Source organism: Anas acuta, chromosome 1, assembly GCF_963932015.1.
Source record: "Anas acuta chromosome 1, bAnaAcu1.1, whole genome shotgun sequence".
Classification (NCBI taxonomy): Eukaryota; Metazoa; Chordata; class Aves; order Anseriformes; family Anatidae; genus Anas; species Anas acuta.
This window is the reverse complement of record NC_088979.1, coordinates 81,602,905-81,616,601: the sequence shown is the minus strand read 5'-3', so window position 1 is coordinate 81,616,601 and position 13,697 is coordinate 81,602,905. Positions and strand designations below refer to the sequence as shown.

The window sequence follows — 13,697 nt, the reverse complement described above, 5'->3', positions numbered from 1 at the left end:
CATGCGCGCTGCCCGCCCTGCCTCACACCCCGGGCGCGCGGCGGCAGAGCCGCGGGGAGCGCGCGCCAGGTACGGGCGCGGCAACGGCCGCCCGCCAACGGCCGCGCACCAACGGTCGCGGCTGTGAGGAGAACCCCGCCGCTGCCGCCGCCGCCTCCTCTCTGCCTCTGTCAGCCGTGTGAGGGGCGCGGCGCGGCGCCCATGCTGCTGCCGTCCTGACCGTCGGCGGTGCCTTCGGCCGCCGGCCGCCTGAGCCATGGTGATCATGTCGGAGTACGCCGCCCTGCCCGCCGCCAAGCCAGCCCAGCAGCGGCCGCTGCGAGTCGGCTTCTACGACATCGAGAGGACGCTGGGGAAAGGCAACTTCGCCGTGGTGAAGCTGGCCCGGCACAGGGTGACCAAGACGCAGGTGAGTGCGTCCCCCGGACGGGGCTTTCTTGACAAAAAAATCCACAAAATCAGGTGGAAAGCCCGGCTGCAAGCTCCGTGCTGGCTCACCTCAGTACCAACAGCCTTGCACGGAGTTGGTGTAAAACTAAAGCGAGAACGCCTCAAAATTAACATCGCCAACTACAGCTATCGCCTTCTCCACATCCCTCCTGCTGCTCCCAGAGCCCAACAGGCTGAGGAGCGCCAGAACTCCGCAGGCAGGTTTGATTCTTTCATTCAACGCGAACATTTGGAGAACAAAAAACTTGGAGTGTTCGCCGAGAGCTTTTCCTAATGGGCATGCAGCTGTAGCTCCATGTGTGCTGCATGTCAAAGTCACACCGCTCGCTCGAGTAGGAAACAGCCTGTTACAGAAAGCAGTTTTTCGCTAGCATGGGGTGGATTAAAAGATTTACCGAATCCTGCCCAGTGCTAGTTTCTGCGGTTCTGCTCACTACCTTACATGTAATCCTTTGAGGTAGAAAAGAAAAAAAAGAAAACACTCCCGTGAATTCAGAGCAGTTCAGAAAAATCAGCTTTTTCAGGACCGTACTTTAGAGGCAACTTTACATGGATTTTGTGAGTTTGTGTGTGGTTTTTCGTGTGGTGCTCTGTTGTGTTTTTTTGTTAGTTTGTTTGTTTTCTAGGAATACCTATTTTTTAATGCCTGGAGTTGTTTTATTTTCTTAATTCTTTAATCTGCAGGTTGCAATAAAAATAATAGACAAAACAAGGTTAGACCCAAGCAATCTGGAGAAGATTTATAGAGAAGTTCAGATAATGAAGCTTTTGAATCATCCCCACATTATCAAGCTATACCAGGTAAGAGGTCGGCTTTGAAGCACGGCATGCGAATGACATACGCGTGTCTTGCACATGATTTCATGTCAAATATTTGCGGAGAAAACACAAATTTAAATAGTTTATTTAAAGCGCGTTCTTCAAAAACTGTTGTTGTTGGTTGGTTTTTTTGTTTGTTTTTTTTTTTCCTAAAAAGTCATTCATCATTCTTTGAACAAGATTCCAGTACGTTAGACAGCTTTTTGGCAAATTGATTAAAACAAAACAATTAAAACAGACTGGAATCCGTTTCTTGATCTGAAACAAACTATCTGAACTTCTACAGTTAACTTGCCGTCCTAACTCCTCTGCTTTTCCAGTGCAGAAGGTCAGAACTTCTTAAAATGCTTTTGATAAGAGGACGACTTAAACTCTTTCAGGACAGCAGAGTCGCAGGCGCAAAAGTTGGGCTTGCTGTAAGTGGAAGGGCTTTAAAATCACCAGCAAAAAAAAAAAAAAAGCCTAGAAATGTTGATATCTTAAAATATGTCTGAAAATGACCTTTTTGGTTATTCCACTCCAGTTTGCTTAGTTTTAAAAATTAATTTAAAATATCCTTCCACTTGTAGAGTTTCACAATATGAATTTTGATTTAATTTCGTTCAGTTTCTGCACTGTTTGTTTTTTTAACAGTCGGAACAAATTAATGTGTTGTGCAGAAAACAGGATCACAGCTGTCTAGTGAGCAAGGACTGCTTTGCAAATTCTAAACGTTTGATCTAATTAGCATTTGGTGTGAGTTCCTCTTAATCATCTTAAATAGTGCCGTGTGGATGGGAGAAGAAGATGAGGTATCCCAGTCCGTCTGGACCTGTCCAGAAGGGCAGGGGGGAGGAATAGCAAAAGAAGGGAAGCAGCAGGTCTGAAATGCCATGTGCAGTAGCACACACTATGACCAGTTGCGATCTTACCGTTGGGTTTGTTAGCTTAAAAAAAAAAAAAGTTAATTAACGTGTAAGGCTGAAAAGCCAGTAAGGCAGGTGCTTAGGCAAGGCATTACTTTTAAAGACCTTGACACACACGAAGTGCCTGATATTTATAGTATTAAACATCATAACAAAAATGATCCTGCGTTAACATCTGACGTCATTGTTGCCCATAGGGCAGTGTAGGATATACCGAAACATTCTAACAGTCCTGTTGATTTCATTTCAGTGGAATGATGTGGGTGAAAATACTAAATACTATTTTGAAGCTTTTAGAAAAGCAGGTTAAATTCCATCTAGTTGAACCACTTCACTTGATTGAGCAAGTGACGTTGGTAGTGCGCCGTAATTTCTTTTCAGCAGTTTTCTTTTCTTTGTTGTTGGAATCGATGCTTTACCTGTTTGGTGGAGACTGAGAAGCAGGGATGGAATTAGATGACATGCCGACGTAGGGTGTGTGTTCTTGTATTATTTCATCATTGTTTTAGTTTCAGCACGGCGTCTTAATTTCATCCAGCTGGCAACTTTCCCAGAACACTTTCCTTCATTTTTTTTTAAACTGGGAACCTCTCTTCCTTTGCTCCCTGTTTGTTTATTTTCGTTTTGTGTCTGTGTGTACTTGTAGTGAGAGGAGGACGAGAGACTTCGAAAAAAAGTTACTTTTAGGAGGCTGGAAACTGCAGCCTTTGAAGTCGTATCGGCGCTTGTTTGATTGTTAACCTGTTGTGAGCCTCCTGCTTCCAAAACAAAATACCTGTTCCTTTTGTGTCCAATTCTAGGAAATTTTTTTGTTTTGTTTTGTTTCTTTTTTTTTTGTTTGTTTGTTTTGTTTTTAAACCTGAAAGGCAACATTGAAAGGATGTGGCATAGTAATTGAATATGGATTTGAAAACACTCAGCATTGTTTGTTTGTTTTTTCCCTCTGAAGACGTGTAAAATAACTAGTGTCAGAGGAAGTTGACACAAGATTGATAGGTGAGCGTTGAGCAATATATTGACAGCTGTTGATGTGCCTCAGGCAGTGCAGTTACACAAGCAGCTACCTATCTCCTCTTGCATGGGAGGCTTGCCACGTCCCCAGCCAACGCTCAATGGGAGTGGGGTGTCTGATATGAATGACTTCCTGATTTTTCAAGTTCTGGGTATCTCTTGTGATCTGAGTACCTGCTAGCTATGAAATAAAGATGACTTTAAGTGTCTTTGAATCCTCAAAATACGTCCAGTGAATTATAAAACTTTACATGCGTATTTTAACCAAATAAAGGAATTCAGGGAAGTGTACAAAAGTATGGAAATGCTCACCAGTTATCCTATGGAGATGAGGTGACACAGTAATGGTGAGAAGAACAATGGCACGGGAAGCTGTTGTACATCGTAGGCATGAACAATGAATTGTTATCTTTTTCATTACCAGTTTGCTAGGAGAGATTGTTGTGGTGCAAAATTAGATGTCTTTACTGCCAGCTGCTGCAGCAAATAGATAATTGAACCAATACATCTGAGAATACATTTAGAGAAATGAAAGAAACTACAGAGGTCTGCATTTCTTTAAGCATGTCCTTTCTTGTGTCTCGACAGGTTATGGAGACAAAGGATATGCTTTACATTGTAACCGAGTTTGCAAAGAATGGAGAAATGTTTGGTAAGTCTTTAGATTTAGAAGTTGTGGCTTTGTTGCTGTCAGTCCTGTGTAATATATGTTTTGGCTACAAATCCAGGCTTGGTGTTGTCAGCTGTCAAAAAGCAAGTACAGCACATGGAATATTGCAAAAAGCTTCCTCCAGGTGCTTCTAAATTTTGTACATCTTTTTTGGTCTTGCAGATCATCTGACCTCCAACGGGCACTTGAGTGAAAGTGAAGCACGGAAGAAGTTCTGGCAGATTCTTTCGGCGGTGGAATATTGTCACAGCCACCACATCGTGCACAGAGATCTCAAAACAGAGAACCTCCTGCTAGATGCTAACATGAATATCAAGTTAGCAGGTAATATGAAATGCAGGCTTACTCTATAAACAGCGTTAAGCATGTAGTCAAACTGAGTCTCCCTAGCATGATCCAATAAATGTACTTCTGGTAACTGAAAATATACTGATGTTTCTTTGTACATATCTTTTGGACAAAAAAAAAAGAGCATCTCAGTTTGATACACGGAGAACAAAGCAATACATCTGCTTCTTTCCCTCCTTTTCCAGCTACTTCTGAAATGTTCATATGTGGTTGAGCAATGTCTTACCCCAGACTTTCACCTTCCTTCCAGACTTCGGCTTCGGAAACTTCTACAAGTCAGGAGAACCCCTCTCCACTTGGTGTGGAAGCCCGCCCTATGCAGCTCCAGAAGTGTTTGAAGGCAAGGAATATGAAGGCCCTCACCTTGATATATGGGTGAGCTTGAAATTTCTTAGAATTTGCATTTCACAGTTTCTTAGGGGCTGTGGGCTTTTAAAACCATTGCTTCTGCTGGAATCACTCACGTGCTGTGCTGTTTTCTGTTGACAGAGCCTTGGGGTGGTGCTGTACGTCCTTGTCTGTGGTTCTCTGCCTTTTGATGGACCCAACTTACCAACTCTGAGGCAAAGAGTGCTGGAGGGGCGGTTCCGCATCCCGTACTTCATGTCCGAAGGTGCTTTTTATTCAGATCCCTAATGTTAGAAAAGGGGCTGCGAGTAAAGGAATAGTTGTCCTGTTCCTTCTTGGGACAGTGATGGATGGGACTGGTTTTGCAGCTGGAAATCCCCTTGTCTTTATGTCTCCAGTAATTTCTGTAGGGTAGGACTTCAGTTCAGGGTCTGGTTGCACATGCTTTCTTTTCTGATACCTACTCCATGATGCATCTAAAATGCTGTCGTTTTCTTTCTCAGAGTATCTCTGTGGATTGCAAAAATAATTGAAACCCTAGCTGAAGAAATAATTGCTTAGAAAAGAGAGAAAACAGACTTTTAATGAGCCTGCAGTGTTGACATGGGTGTAGTTTTAAGATACTCAAACCATGCAGAAGGGGAACTTTTCAGTGTGGCTTTGCTGCCAAGGGGAGCAGAAATAGTGAGGCTTAGCGCTGTTTCTTGAACGCTTGCGCTCCAACAGGCTGGTGAGAAAAAGGAGCTGAGGCGTATTATCACCTGTCCCTGATTTGGATGCAGAAACAAGTGAATGTGCCTCTCTCTTCAAGTGAATAATATCTTTTGAAGTGTGACCTTTATCAGTTTTAGCCATGAATGGCTTTGATTCTCTGGTTATAAACAAATTAGCAGTAGGCAAGGACCAGGAAGTTGTATCTGAGTACGTACAGTAGTTGTACAGTAGTCCTGTACTGAATTCTGACCTGCTTCAAGTAGATTTAAACCTGCGTCCACTCACAATTAGCCCTACTGCAAGGTGGAAAGCCACCTGAAAGCTGCTGCTAGCCAGTACAGCTTCATTTCCTGTGGTGACACGTTGCTTTTATGAAATGTATGTTGGCCTTTCCTGTGCTGGTCTGAATATTTAGTAGTCACACCATGCATCAGCTGCTCAAAAATCTCTTAAATCCCATTTTTAGAGATGACAAACACTGGTGGTGGGAAAGTTTCTTAGTGATGACTTGGGGCTGGACTGTCATTTTTACCCCTTGCTCATGAGTTTATCTTTGTCATCCAGACTGTGAAACGCTAATCCGACGGATGTTGGTCGTGGACCCAACAAAACGAATAACTATTTCCCAAATAAAGCAGCACAAGTGGATGCAAGCTGACCCGTCTCTTCAGCAGCAGCAGTCTCTGTCCTTCTCCATGCAAAACTACAACTCCAACCTGGGTGACTACAATGAACAGGTCCTCGGGATCATGCAGACACTTGGCATCGACAGGCAGAGAACTGTGGAGGTGAGAAGTGCTTGTCCCTTCAATATATTTTCGGTGGCTACCAGCATGCCAGTGGTGCAGTCGTGTGTGTTGCTCAGTGACCGGCCTTGATCCAGTGTCACAGTGTATTATAATTCACACTGCCCTTCTGAATTTTAACTATTTTTATGAATAGTGTTTTGAAGCCTTAATGATGAGTTGTGGCTGCTTGTATCTCAAGTTACCTGTTACTCAAAGGTTCCTTTGATGTCTTCTAGTCTCTACAAAACAGCAGCTACAACCACTTTGCTGCAATTTATTACCTGCTCTTGGAGCGCCTCAAGGAGTATCGAAGCAGCCAGCTGTCGAGTCGTTCAGCGAGTGGCCGTCAGCAAAGGCCGAGGAGCTCCGAGATCAGCAATGGCGAGGTGAGGAAGGGTGTTACCTACCTGGGAAGCCGTATGTGTGGGCTCTCTTTTCCTCCCCCTTTCTATGGGAAAAACAAGACTGAAATTCTGAGGCTTCTGAGATGCGATTCCGCTATCTGTGCCCTCTGATAGGGTGCAGCCTACTGTTCGTCAGCAGGATGCTGATGGAATACTAACGGCCTGTGGGTCGTGATCCAGAGAGCAGTTTGCCTCTGGTGCAGCTCAGTAATGAGCCAGAAGATTAGGCTGCCCTCTCAGGCACGGATCACTTAGGTTTTCTTTGTTACACACCCTCTAGGATCCTCAGAAGTACTCTGTGATTCAGTCTGTGTTTTTTCTGACGTTCTTTTTCTTCTCCTCACCCCCACCCCCCTTTAAAGCGTACTCCTGGTGCCTTTTCAAACCGTACTTCCAGTTTAATTGCCTGAGTTAGGAGAAGGAACTTTGTGTTTGTGTTGGCATTGAAAGAGCAGCTTTGTTAATTTTGATAGAAAGTGCGTGGAGAAGGCTCGCACAGAAGGTGTCTCTGAAATTCCTTGAGCCTTGAGTGTTTGAAGAATCACATGGAACTGCGGTGTGTGATGGCTTCTCTGCATCTCTCTCTGCCTTCAGATGCCTCAGGACAGTCTCACTAGTGAAACCCTGCGATCATCTCTGCTTTACCAGCAACCTCAGAGCCTGATTCAGCCATCCTTGCAGGCAGAAATGGACTGTGACATGAACAATCCATTACAGGTTGGTGTTCTCAGCTGCCCTGTGTGCAACTTGTTGTTTTTTAATTGTTCTGTTGCTCCAAAACAACAGTTTGTGCCTGTTGTTCTCTGCCTTGAATCTTTTGTTTTGCACTTGGGCATGGTGTTGTAGTAGCTTCTCAAACAGTACACCTACGGGAGGCATGCCCCAGAGCTGTGAGAAGTATTAAAATGTAGTGCAGAAGTAATTGAAACGCCCTTCAGTCTGTGAACTGTTGTGTTTTGCAGCCTGTGTTCTTTCCTGTGGATCCCAACTTCAATGGGCTTTTTCGGAACCGCTCCATCTCCCCCAACAGCCTGCTGGAGACCACCATTAGCGAGGAAGTAAGGCAAGAGAAGGAGCTGGAAGACGAAATTAAGGCGTATGACCACCCCATCCGCATCCCCAGCAACACCAGCCGGAGGCACACGCTGGCTGAAGTCACCACTCATTTCTATCAGCATGCCCCTCCATGTAAGTAAGTCTGGGAGAGGTGAAGGTTGTCCTTAGCTAGAGGAAAAAGACAGAAGGAGCAGCCCAGCAGCCAAATGTTTGGGGAGCATGTGCTGATTTTACCTTGACTGGGGTAGGAAAGCCCAGAAAAGAGGTGTAGTCGGCTCTCCTCAGGTCCGTCTTTTCCTTAAATAAGCGTGGCCCTCCAGGAAGGGGCTCTGCACTGTTAAATTTTACCCAGATCATTTTAGAGGAAGCGTTCTCACAAGCAGGACATAACCCTTCTCTGCTCGCTTCATTGTTTGGGTGGGTGAGTGTGGTCGCGTGTGCGACTGAATTTGAAGACAAACAACCAAAAAACACAAGGTCATCACTAACTGTATTGGCCACGTGTCCAAACCCCTTGAGCTGAACGAGCAGAAATGCTCACAAAGCAAAAATCCCGTGTCGGAGTGTTGTGCTAGGAAGCCCCGCAGGCCCCGAGGTGCTGGCAGAGCCCTGCTGGCTGGGCAGGAGCCAGGCAGCTTTTACGTCTCTGGCCCCGTGCTGGAATCAGGCGCTGTGACAGCACGAGCTGCCGGACACCTCGCTGGCTCGCAGCTGCTAATTAGTGCCAGTGTAGGTGGGCAGAACGCTCTGATGTCACGCTCGTTCCTTCCTCCACTCATCTTGGGAATGCTTTTTTGTCCTTCCTTCCCCTCTGCAGGTATAGTCATTTCCTCCTCAGCGAGCCCCACGGAGGGAACGAGTTCAGACAGCTGCCTTACTTCATCTTCAAATGACAGCTCCGTGGCCCTGAGCAGCTGCTTGGCAGGTCAAGTAATGACGGGGAGCCCGGCCGCAGCCAGGATGACATCAGCCTTCCTTGCTTCCCAGTCTGACGCCCCGGTGTTACAGGCCCAGGGCTGCATGGGAGGTGCTTCCCTCCTGCCCGTCAGCTTCCAAGAAGGAAGGCGAGCATCTGATACCTCATTAACTCAAGGTAACTCCTCCCTCGCTTTGCTGCTGGGGTGTCTGCCCTGCCACTGGGAGAGGGAGGCACGCAGGGGGTTGCCCCTCTGTGTTAGGGTTGTGTTGAGGCATTCTGCTTCTCGTGTTCATGGTCCTTGAGGAGGGTCAGTTCCCCCTGAGGAAGGTTCTCAGACGGGAGGCTCTCACATGCTGCTTCAGCGTGCCCATGAAGATACTTCTGCTGCTGTGGGTGGGACGGCAAGCTCCTCCCTCTTCCTAAAATAAGGACTGCACTTTGTGTTTGCTAGCAGCTTTGTTCCTTGCTGTGCATGTGTCCGTCTGCACGAGGGTGCAGCTGTCCCGGGCCCTGTTCCGTTGCGGCAGTCCTGCTCTGGCCATCAGGCAGAGCTGTGACCGTGAGCCCAAGAGTCACGGTTTCTTGTAGTGCAGTGCTCACGTAAATGAAGGCAGCTGCCCAGAAGGGCTGATCTGTGAAGCAGGCTCCTAGGCAAATGCTAAGGAGGATTAAAGTGCGTTTCTTTTCCTCGTGTCCCACAGGCTTGAAGGCTTTTAGGCAGCAGCTGCGGAAGAACGCTCGAGCCAAAGGGTTTCTCGGCTTGAATAAAATCAAAGGCTTTGCTCGGCAGGTGTGTCAGTCCTCCTCATCTCGGGCAGCAAGGAGTGCCATGAGCCCTTTCCAGCACACGCAGCCAAGCACCTGCCTGTACAGCAGCAGCGGGAGCAGCAGAGAGGGAAGAAGCCTCCTGGAAGAGGTGCTACAGCAGCAGAGGTGAGACGCCGGCCTGGAGGAGGTTTACTATTTTCCTGGGGGTTGCTTTGGTTAGGGGCAGAAGAGGCCGGGGAGTTGAGTCACTGGGGATTCCTTTCCTCTCAGCCGTGCTGTGTGGCAGCAGATAAACTGCTTAGCTTCCTTTGTGGCTTCCTGCGCTGGCACGCGTAACGCAGGACGTGCAGTTCCAGGCTAAAATCTCGATGGCCAAGCGTTCGGAGGTTGCTGGATTGAGAGGCAGTTGGGTACCGTGGGGGAAAACATTACTTCTCCCCACTGCAAGCTGTATTTTTCTTTGTTAGTTTTGGGAATGATTTCTTTCCTCCTCTGCCTCCTCCTGTAATTTTCCCATGGCGAGGAAGTGAGACCTTGTAATTTGGAAAAGTTACAGCCCACAAAGGAGGCACGGTTCCAGTGGCCTCAAATGTCATGTGCGGTGGCACCTCTTCATTCCCAGAGAAGCGAGATGGAAAATTGTGCTTCCGGTTTATCTGCACACGTTGTCTCTAGGACATCTATTATTAGCTGGCCATGCTGCGACTAGATAGCTTTCTGGTGCTGGTCTCCCTCTCCGACATGAGGAAAAGCCAAGTGAAAACGCAGCGACCTGGCGCGTTTTGCTTTAGTTTTACTGGCTGGGTAGGGAGAGGTTTGATGGAGAAGGACAAAAACGGGGCAAGTTGGTGTCGAGGGTTGGGGCAGGAAGGGAGGAAGGAAAACGTGAGCCCATCCTAGCAATGCAAGCTAACCTCTTCCCCCCTCGGCCTCTGTTCAGAATGCTCCAGCTTCAGCATCACCAGCTACTCCAGCCAGCTTGTCCCCAGACGCCTCAGACGCCTGCGACCAGCGGCCTCCCCTCCTCGGATAGCGCAGGTACCTGCAAAACATCCAATTCTCTTCTCTTGTCCGAGCTACAAAGAGAGAACTCCTTTGAGCTGGCCTTCGGTGGCAACAGCCAGCTGCTCCAACCTCACTTCTTCGGTGTCAGCGTGTCGCCGGTGTCCTCAGCAGCTCACCTCCTAGACACTCACCTCTACATCAGCAGCAGCGCCTCTCCCGCTGGCGCCACCTTCTCCCAGCAGCAGAGTTTCTCCGCGCAGTCTCCGAGCTACGAGGCCGTCACTTTGCAGCACGGGGACTGTGAGATGGAGGACCTGACTTCCAACCAGCTAGGGAAGTTCGTCCTGGTCAAGTGAGAGCTCCGGCTGCTGCAGCTGGCGCTGCTGTGGTGTTTTTTTTTTCTTGCAAAGAACTTGCACCGCTGCTCCGTGGCATGTGTAGGGCCGTGGCTGGCTGGCGTCGTGCGGACGAGTGACTCAGAAGCAATAAATTTTGAAGTATGTGAAGAGGCTGGCTGGCTCAGAAAGCTAGCAACTTTCTAGAACTGAACCAAGCAATATGTATGTCTTTTTGCTTCTACTATTCTTGCACTGAACAAATACGAATAGAAATTGAATTTTTTTTTTTTTAAAGGAAAAATAATGATGGGGAAGATGGGTGGGGCATTTGTGGGGACAGGGAGGGATGTGGTCGGGGAAGAACTCTTCGGTACTGTACTCAAGTCAGACCAATACAGCTCCGCTGTTATGCAAGATTAGCAGCTGTCGGTAGTGGTGACACAGCAGGGAGAGGCTTTTCAGAGAAGGGACCAGAGCCTCCCTTTTTCACAATATTCACTTATGGGTTTGTGAAGATGATTACCTCTTTTTAAAGAAAATAAACAGAAAACCAGTGGCATGCAGCATTTATGCATTCGTAGAAGACAAAAATGGAAGCATTGCCATTTGTTTTTTTTCCCTCCTCCTGTTAACGCTTTTAATTCTAAAGGAACCAACCTCCCCATTCCGCACCTCCCAGATATGTATACTTTAAATGAAAACTGTGAACTTTCTGCTTGATGTATCAGCTGGAAAACCTTTAAAAACCAACCACAACAACAACCAAACAACCTTATAATTAGCACAGAAGCAAGTAATCTCTTGACAAATGTATCCCTTGGTATCAGGATCCAAATTATGTACTGTCTGGTCTTCTGCAGGGATGTCTTTTTGGGGTGCTGTGTGTATACGTACGTATACACACATGCACACGCCTGTATTTTGTTGGTCTAAATGATCACTAGGAATCCTTTTATAAACACTAAGTTTTTTTCATATTCCTGCAGAGGCACCGAGGAGGGAACCGCTATCGCTGGCGGGGTGGCGGAAGGGTTTTCCTTCTAACAAGCCCTCCTAGAGATTGCCTCCAAGTTGCCTGAGGGGTATTCCTTAGCGCTGCACATCGTTATTTCCGCTGCTAATTATGTTTTTATGCATTTCATTATCAGGGTCCAAATAGAACTGACTCTTGGGGAAATGTGCAATATTGAGGTTATAATTCTATACTGACAAAGACAAAAGGAATAGGCGAGAACAGAATTCTACTCTCACGGAGTACAGCTATTTCTGAACAAAACTGTATTAAAAGCGAGTAAAACAGCACAATCTTTGGGTGTTCGTTTTGGGTTGGTTTGTTTTTGGCATACTAGCAAAATGAGGTTTTGGATTAGGTAGGTGTTTTTTCGTATGGTTTTTAATGCTGTATATGTATATAAATAGGAAGCAGAAAACTATATAACACTAGTTATTTTTTATATTTTGTAAGATGCTTATATTGTGTTTCTGGTAGAAACCCCACCCCTCCTCCCGAGGCGGAGCGTGACTTCTGTTGGCGTCAACAGGAGATGTGCTTAGGTGTAAGGGGGAGAGCAGGCCGTGCCCCCACGGCAGGGCAGGGCAGGGCGTTCGAGCTTTGGGAGCAGGTGAGCAAACAGCTGGAAGTTAGCGCTGGTAGGTCGGGAAGCAGTCGTGTTTTGGTCAGAATGCTCCGAGGACCCATCTCCCGAGCGTGACACAGGGTGCCTTCAAGTTACCTTGGCTTCGTGCAACCTGCAGTATTACGCATTTGCAAATAATATAGATACCTTTTTTTTTTTTGTCTTGTTTTTGGTTTGTTTTTAAAAAAAGAAAAAACAAAGAAAAAAGCCAAAGATTGACTAGGTTACTTGGTGGGAGTAGGAATGGCTAAAGATGTCCTGTGGCTCTGTCTGTGGCTCTCCATAAACGACCTCTTTATCTGTGTGTAGTACCTGTGTGTCTATATGGCTGCACCTCCAGCTTGCCACTGCTGCTACATGGTCTGGAAGCTTCACAGGGAGGGAAAACTGCTTGAGCTCCATTTCTGACTGCGTGGTGCCTTGCAGCAGAGGAAACACCAAAGTCTCACGCTAAATTACAGCGGTTTAAAAACAAAAACAAAGCAAACAACAACAAAATGTTATCTGGAGGTGGCTGGAGAGAGGGGGGTGAGAAGAAGCCAGCTTGTCACAAAGCAGCAACTTGCCTTCAGTTTTGTAAGGGGTAGCACACACACTTAAAATGCAGAATTTCCCCGTCGATATTTGTTCTGTTTAAATGCCATGGATCCAAAGGCCACAGATTCTTTTGTTTCCTGTCCTAAGCAATGACAAGCACTTTACTTTCATAGTGTTTTTTTTTTTTTTTTTTTCTTTTCCAATTGCTGTAGAGCCTCTTTGGAATTCTTGCTGGAGCAGAAAGAGGTCATTTTAAAAAGTTTTTTGTTTTGTTTTTTTTTTTGTAGATATCTTGACAGTGCTGTTCTGCAGACTGCAATGCAATAGGGTATTTAAAGACACTACGTGATTGGTTTAATTAAGATGTATAGTTTATTTTTTATCATGACTGAACAATCATTTTATTTCTTATGTTAAAATGAGAGATGTACACCAAAATGATTAGTCGATGTGTTTTATTTAATATTTAAATAAAAAATGTTTTAAAACCGTTGTCCTGCACCTGATTCCGTGGAGTTTTTTTCTCTGCAGCGTCACCCGAGCTCCAGCTGCGCACGTCCGCCTTGCGTAGTTAAGGCTCATTGTGAAGCCTGAGCCCACAGGACATCGCTGACACTTTCTATTACATACTAAATGAAGAGGAATGGCCAGCTCACAAATCTGATAATGGGATATTGAGCCTTTCACTGCCCGGCAATCTGTCTGAATCGAACCCAAGTCTGTAGTAATCGGGTTATAAAACCTGACAGGGAGAGAGGTCTATGGAGTGAAAATGGTCAAGCGTGGTTTAGTCGTTACCGGACGAGCAATCCGTCCGTGTCACCTTGAGCTGAAAGAGCTCTCTGCATTTGCCGTGACTCCTGCCCTGGTAGCAAGGGCTCATACATATTTTTTTTCTAGGGTCGTGTTTTCAACACGGCTGCACGGTGATTTCTGTAGCATGGCAGGGAAAATCAGGACAAAGAAACCACGGCACTCCG

At 46.4% G+C, this 13,697-nt stretch overlaps 1 protein-coding gene across 1 annotated transcript; it reads left to right on the top strand.

Moving 5' to 3' along the window:
- On the top strand, nucleotides 1-13,210 carry SIK1 (salt inducible kinase 1). Its single transcript, XM_068685240.1, has 13 exons — nucleotides 1-409; nucleotides 1,135-1,251; nucleotides 3,774-3,837; nucleotides 4,018-4,179; nucleotides 4,454-4,578; nucleotides 4,693-4,816; nucleotides 5,830-6,053; nucleotides 6,290-6,439; nucleotides 7,052-7,174; nucleotides 7,420-7,645; nucleotides 8,331-8,606; nucleotides 9,134-9,365; nucleotides 10,141-13,210. The coding sequence occupies exons 1-13, from the start codon at nucleotides 257-259 to the stop codon at nucleotides 10,559-10,561; spliced, it is 2,397 nt and encodes a 798-aa protein (XP_068541341.1). The 5' UTR covers nucleotides 1-256; the 3' UTR covers nucleotides 10,562-13,210.
- Nucleotides 13,211-13,697: the final 487 nt, after the last annotated feature.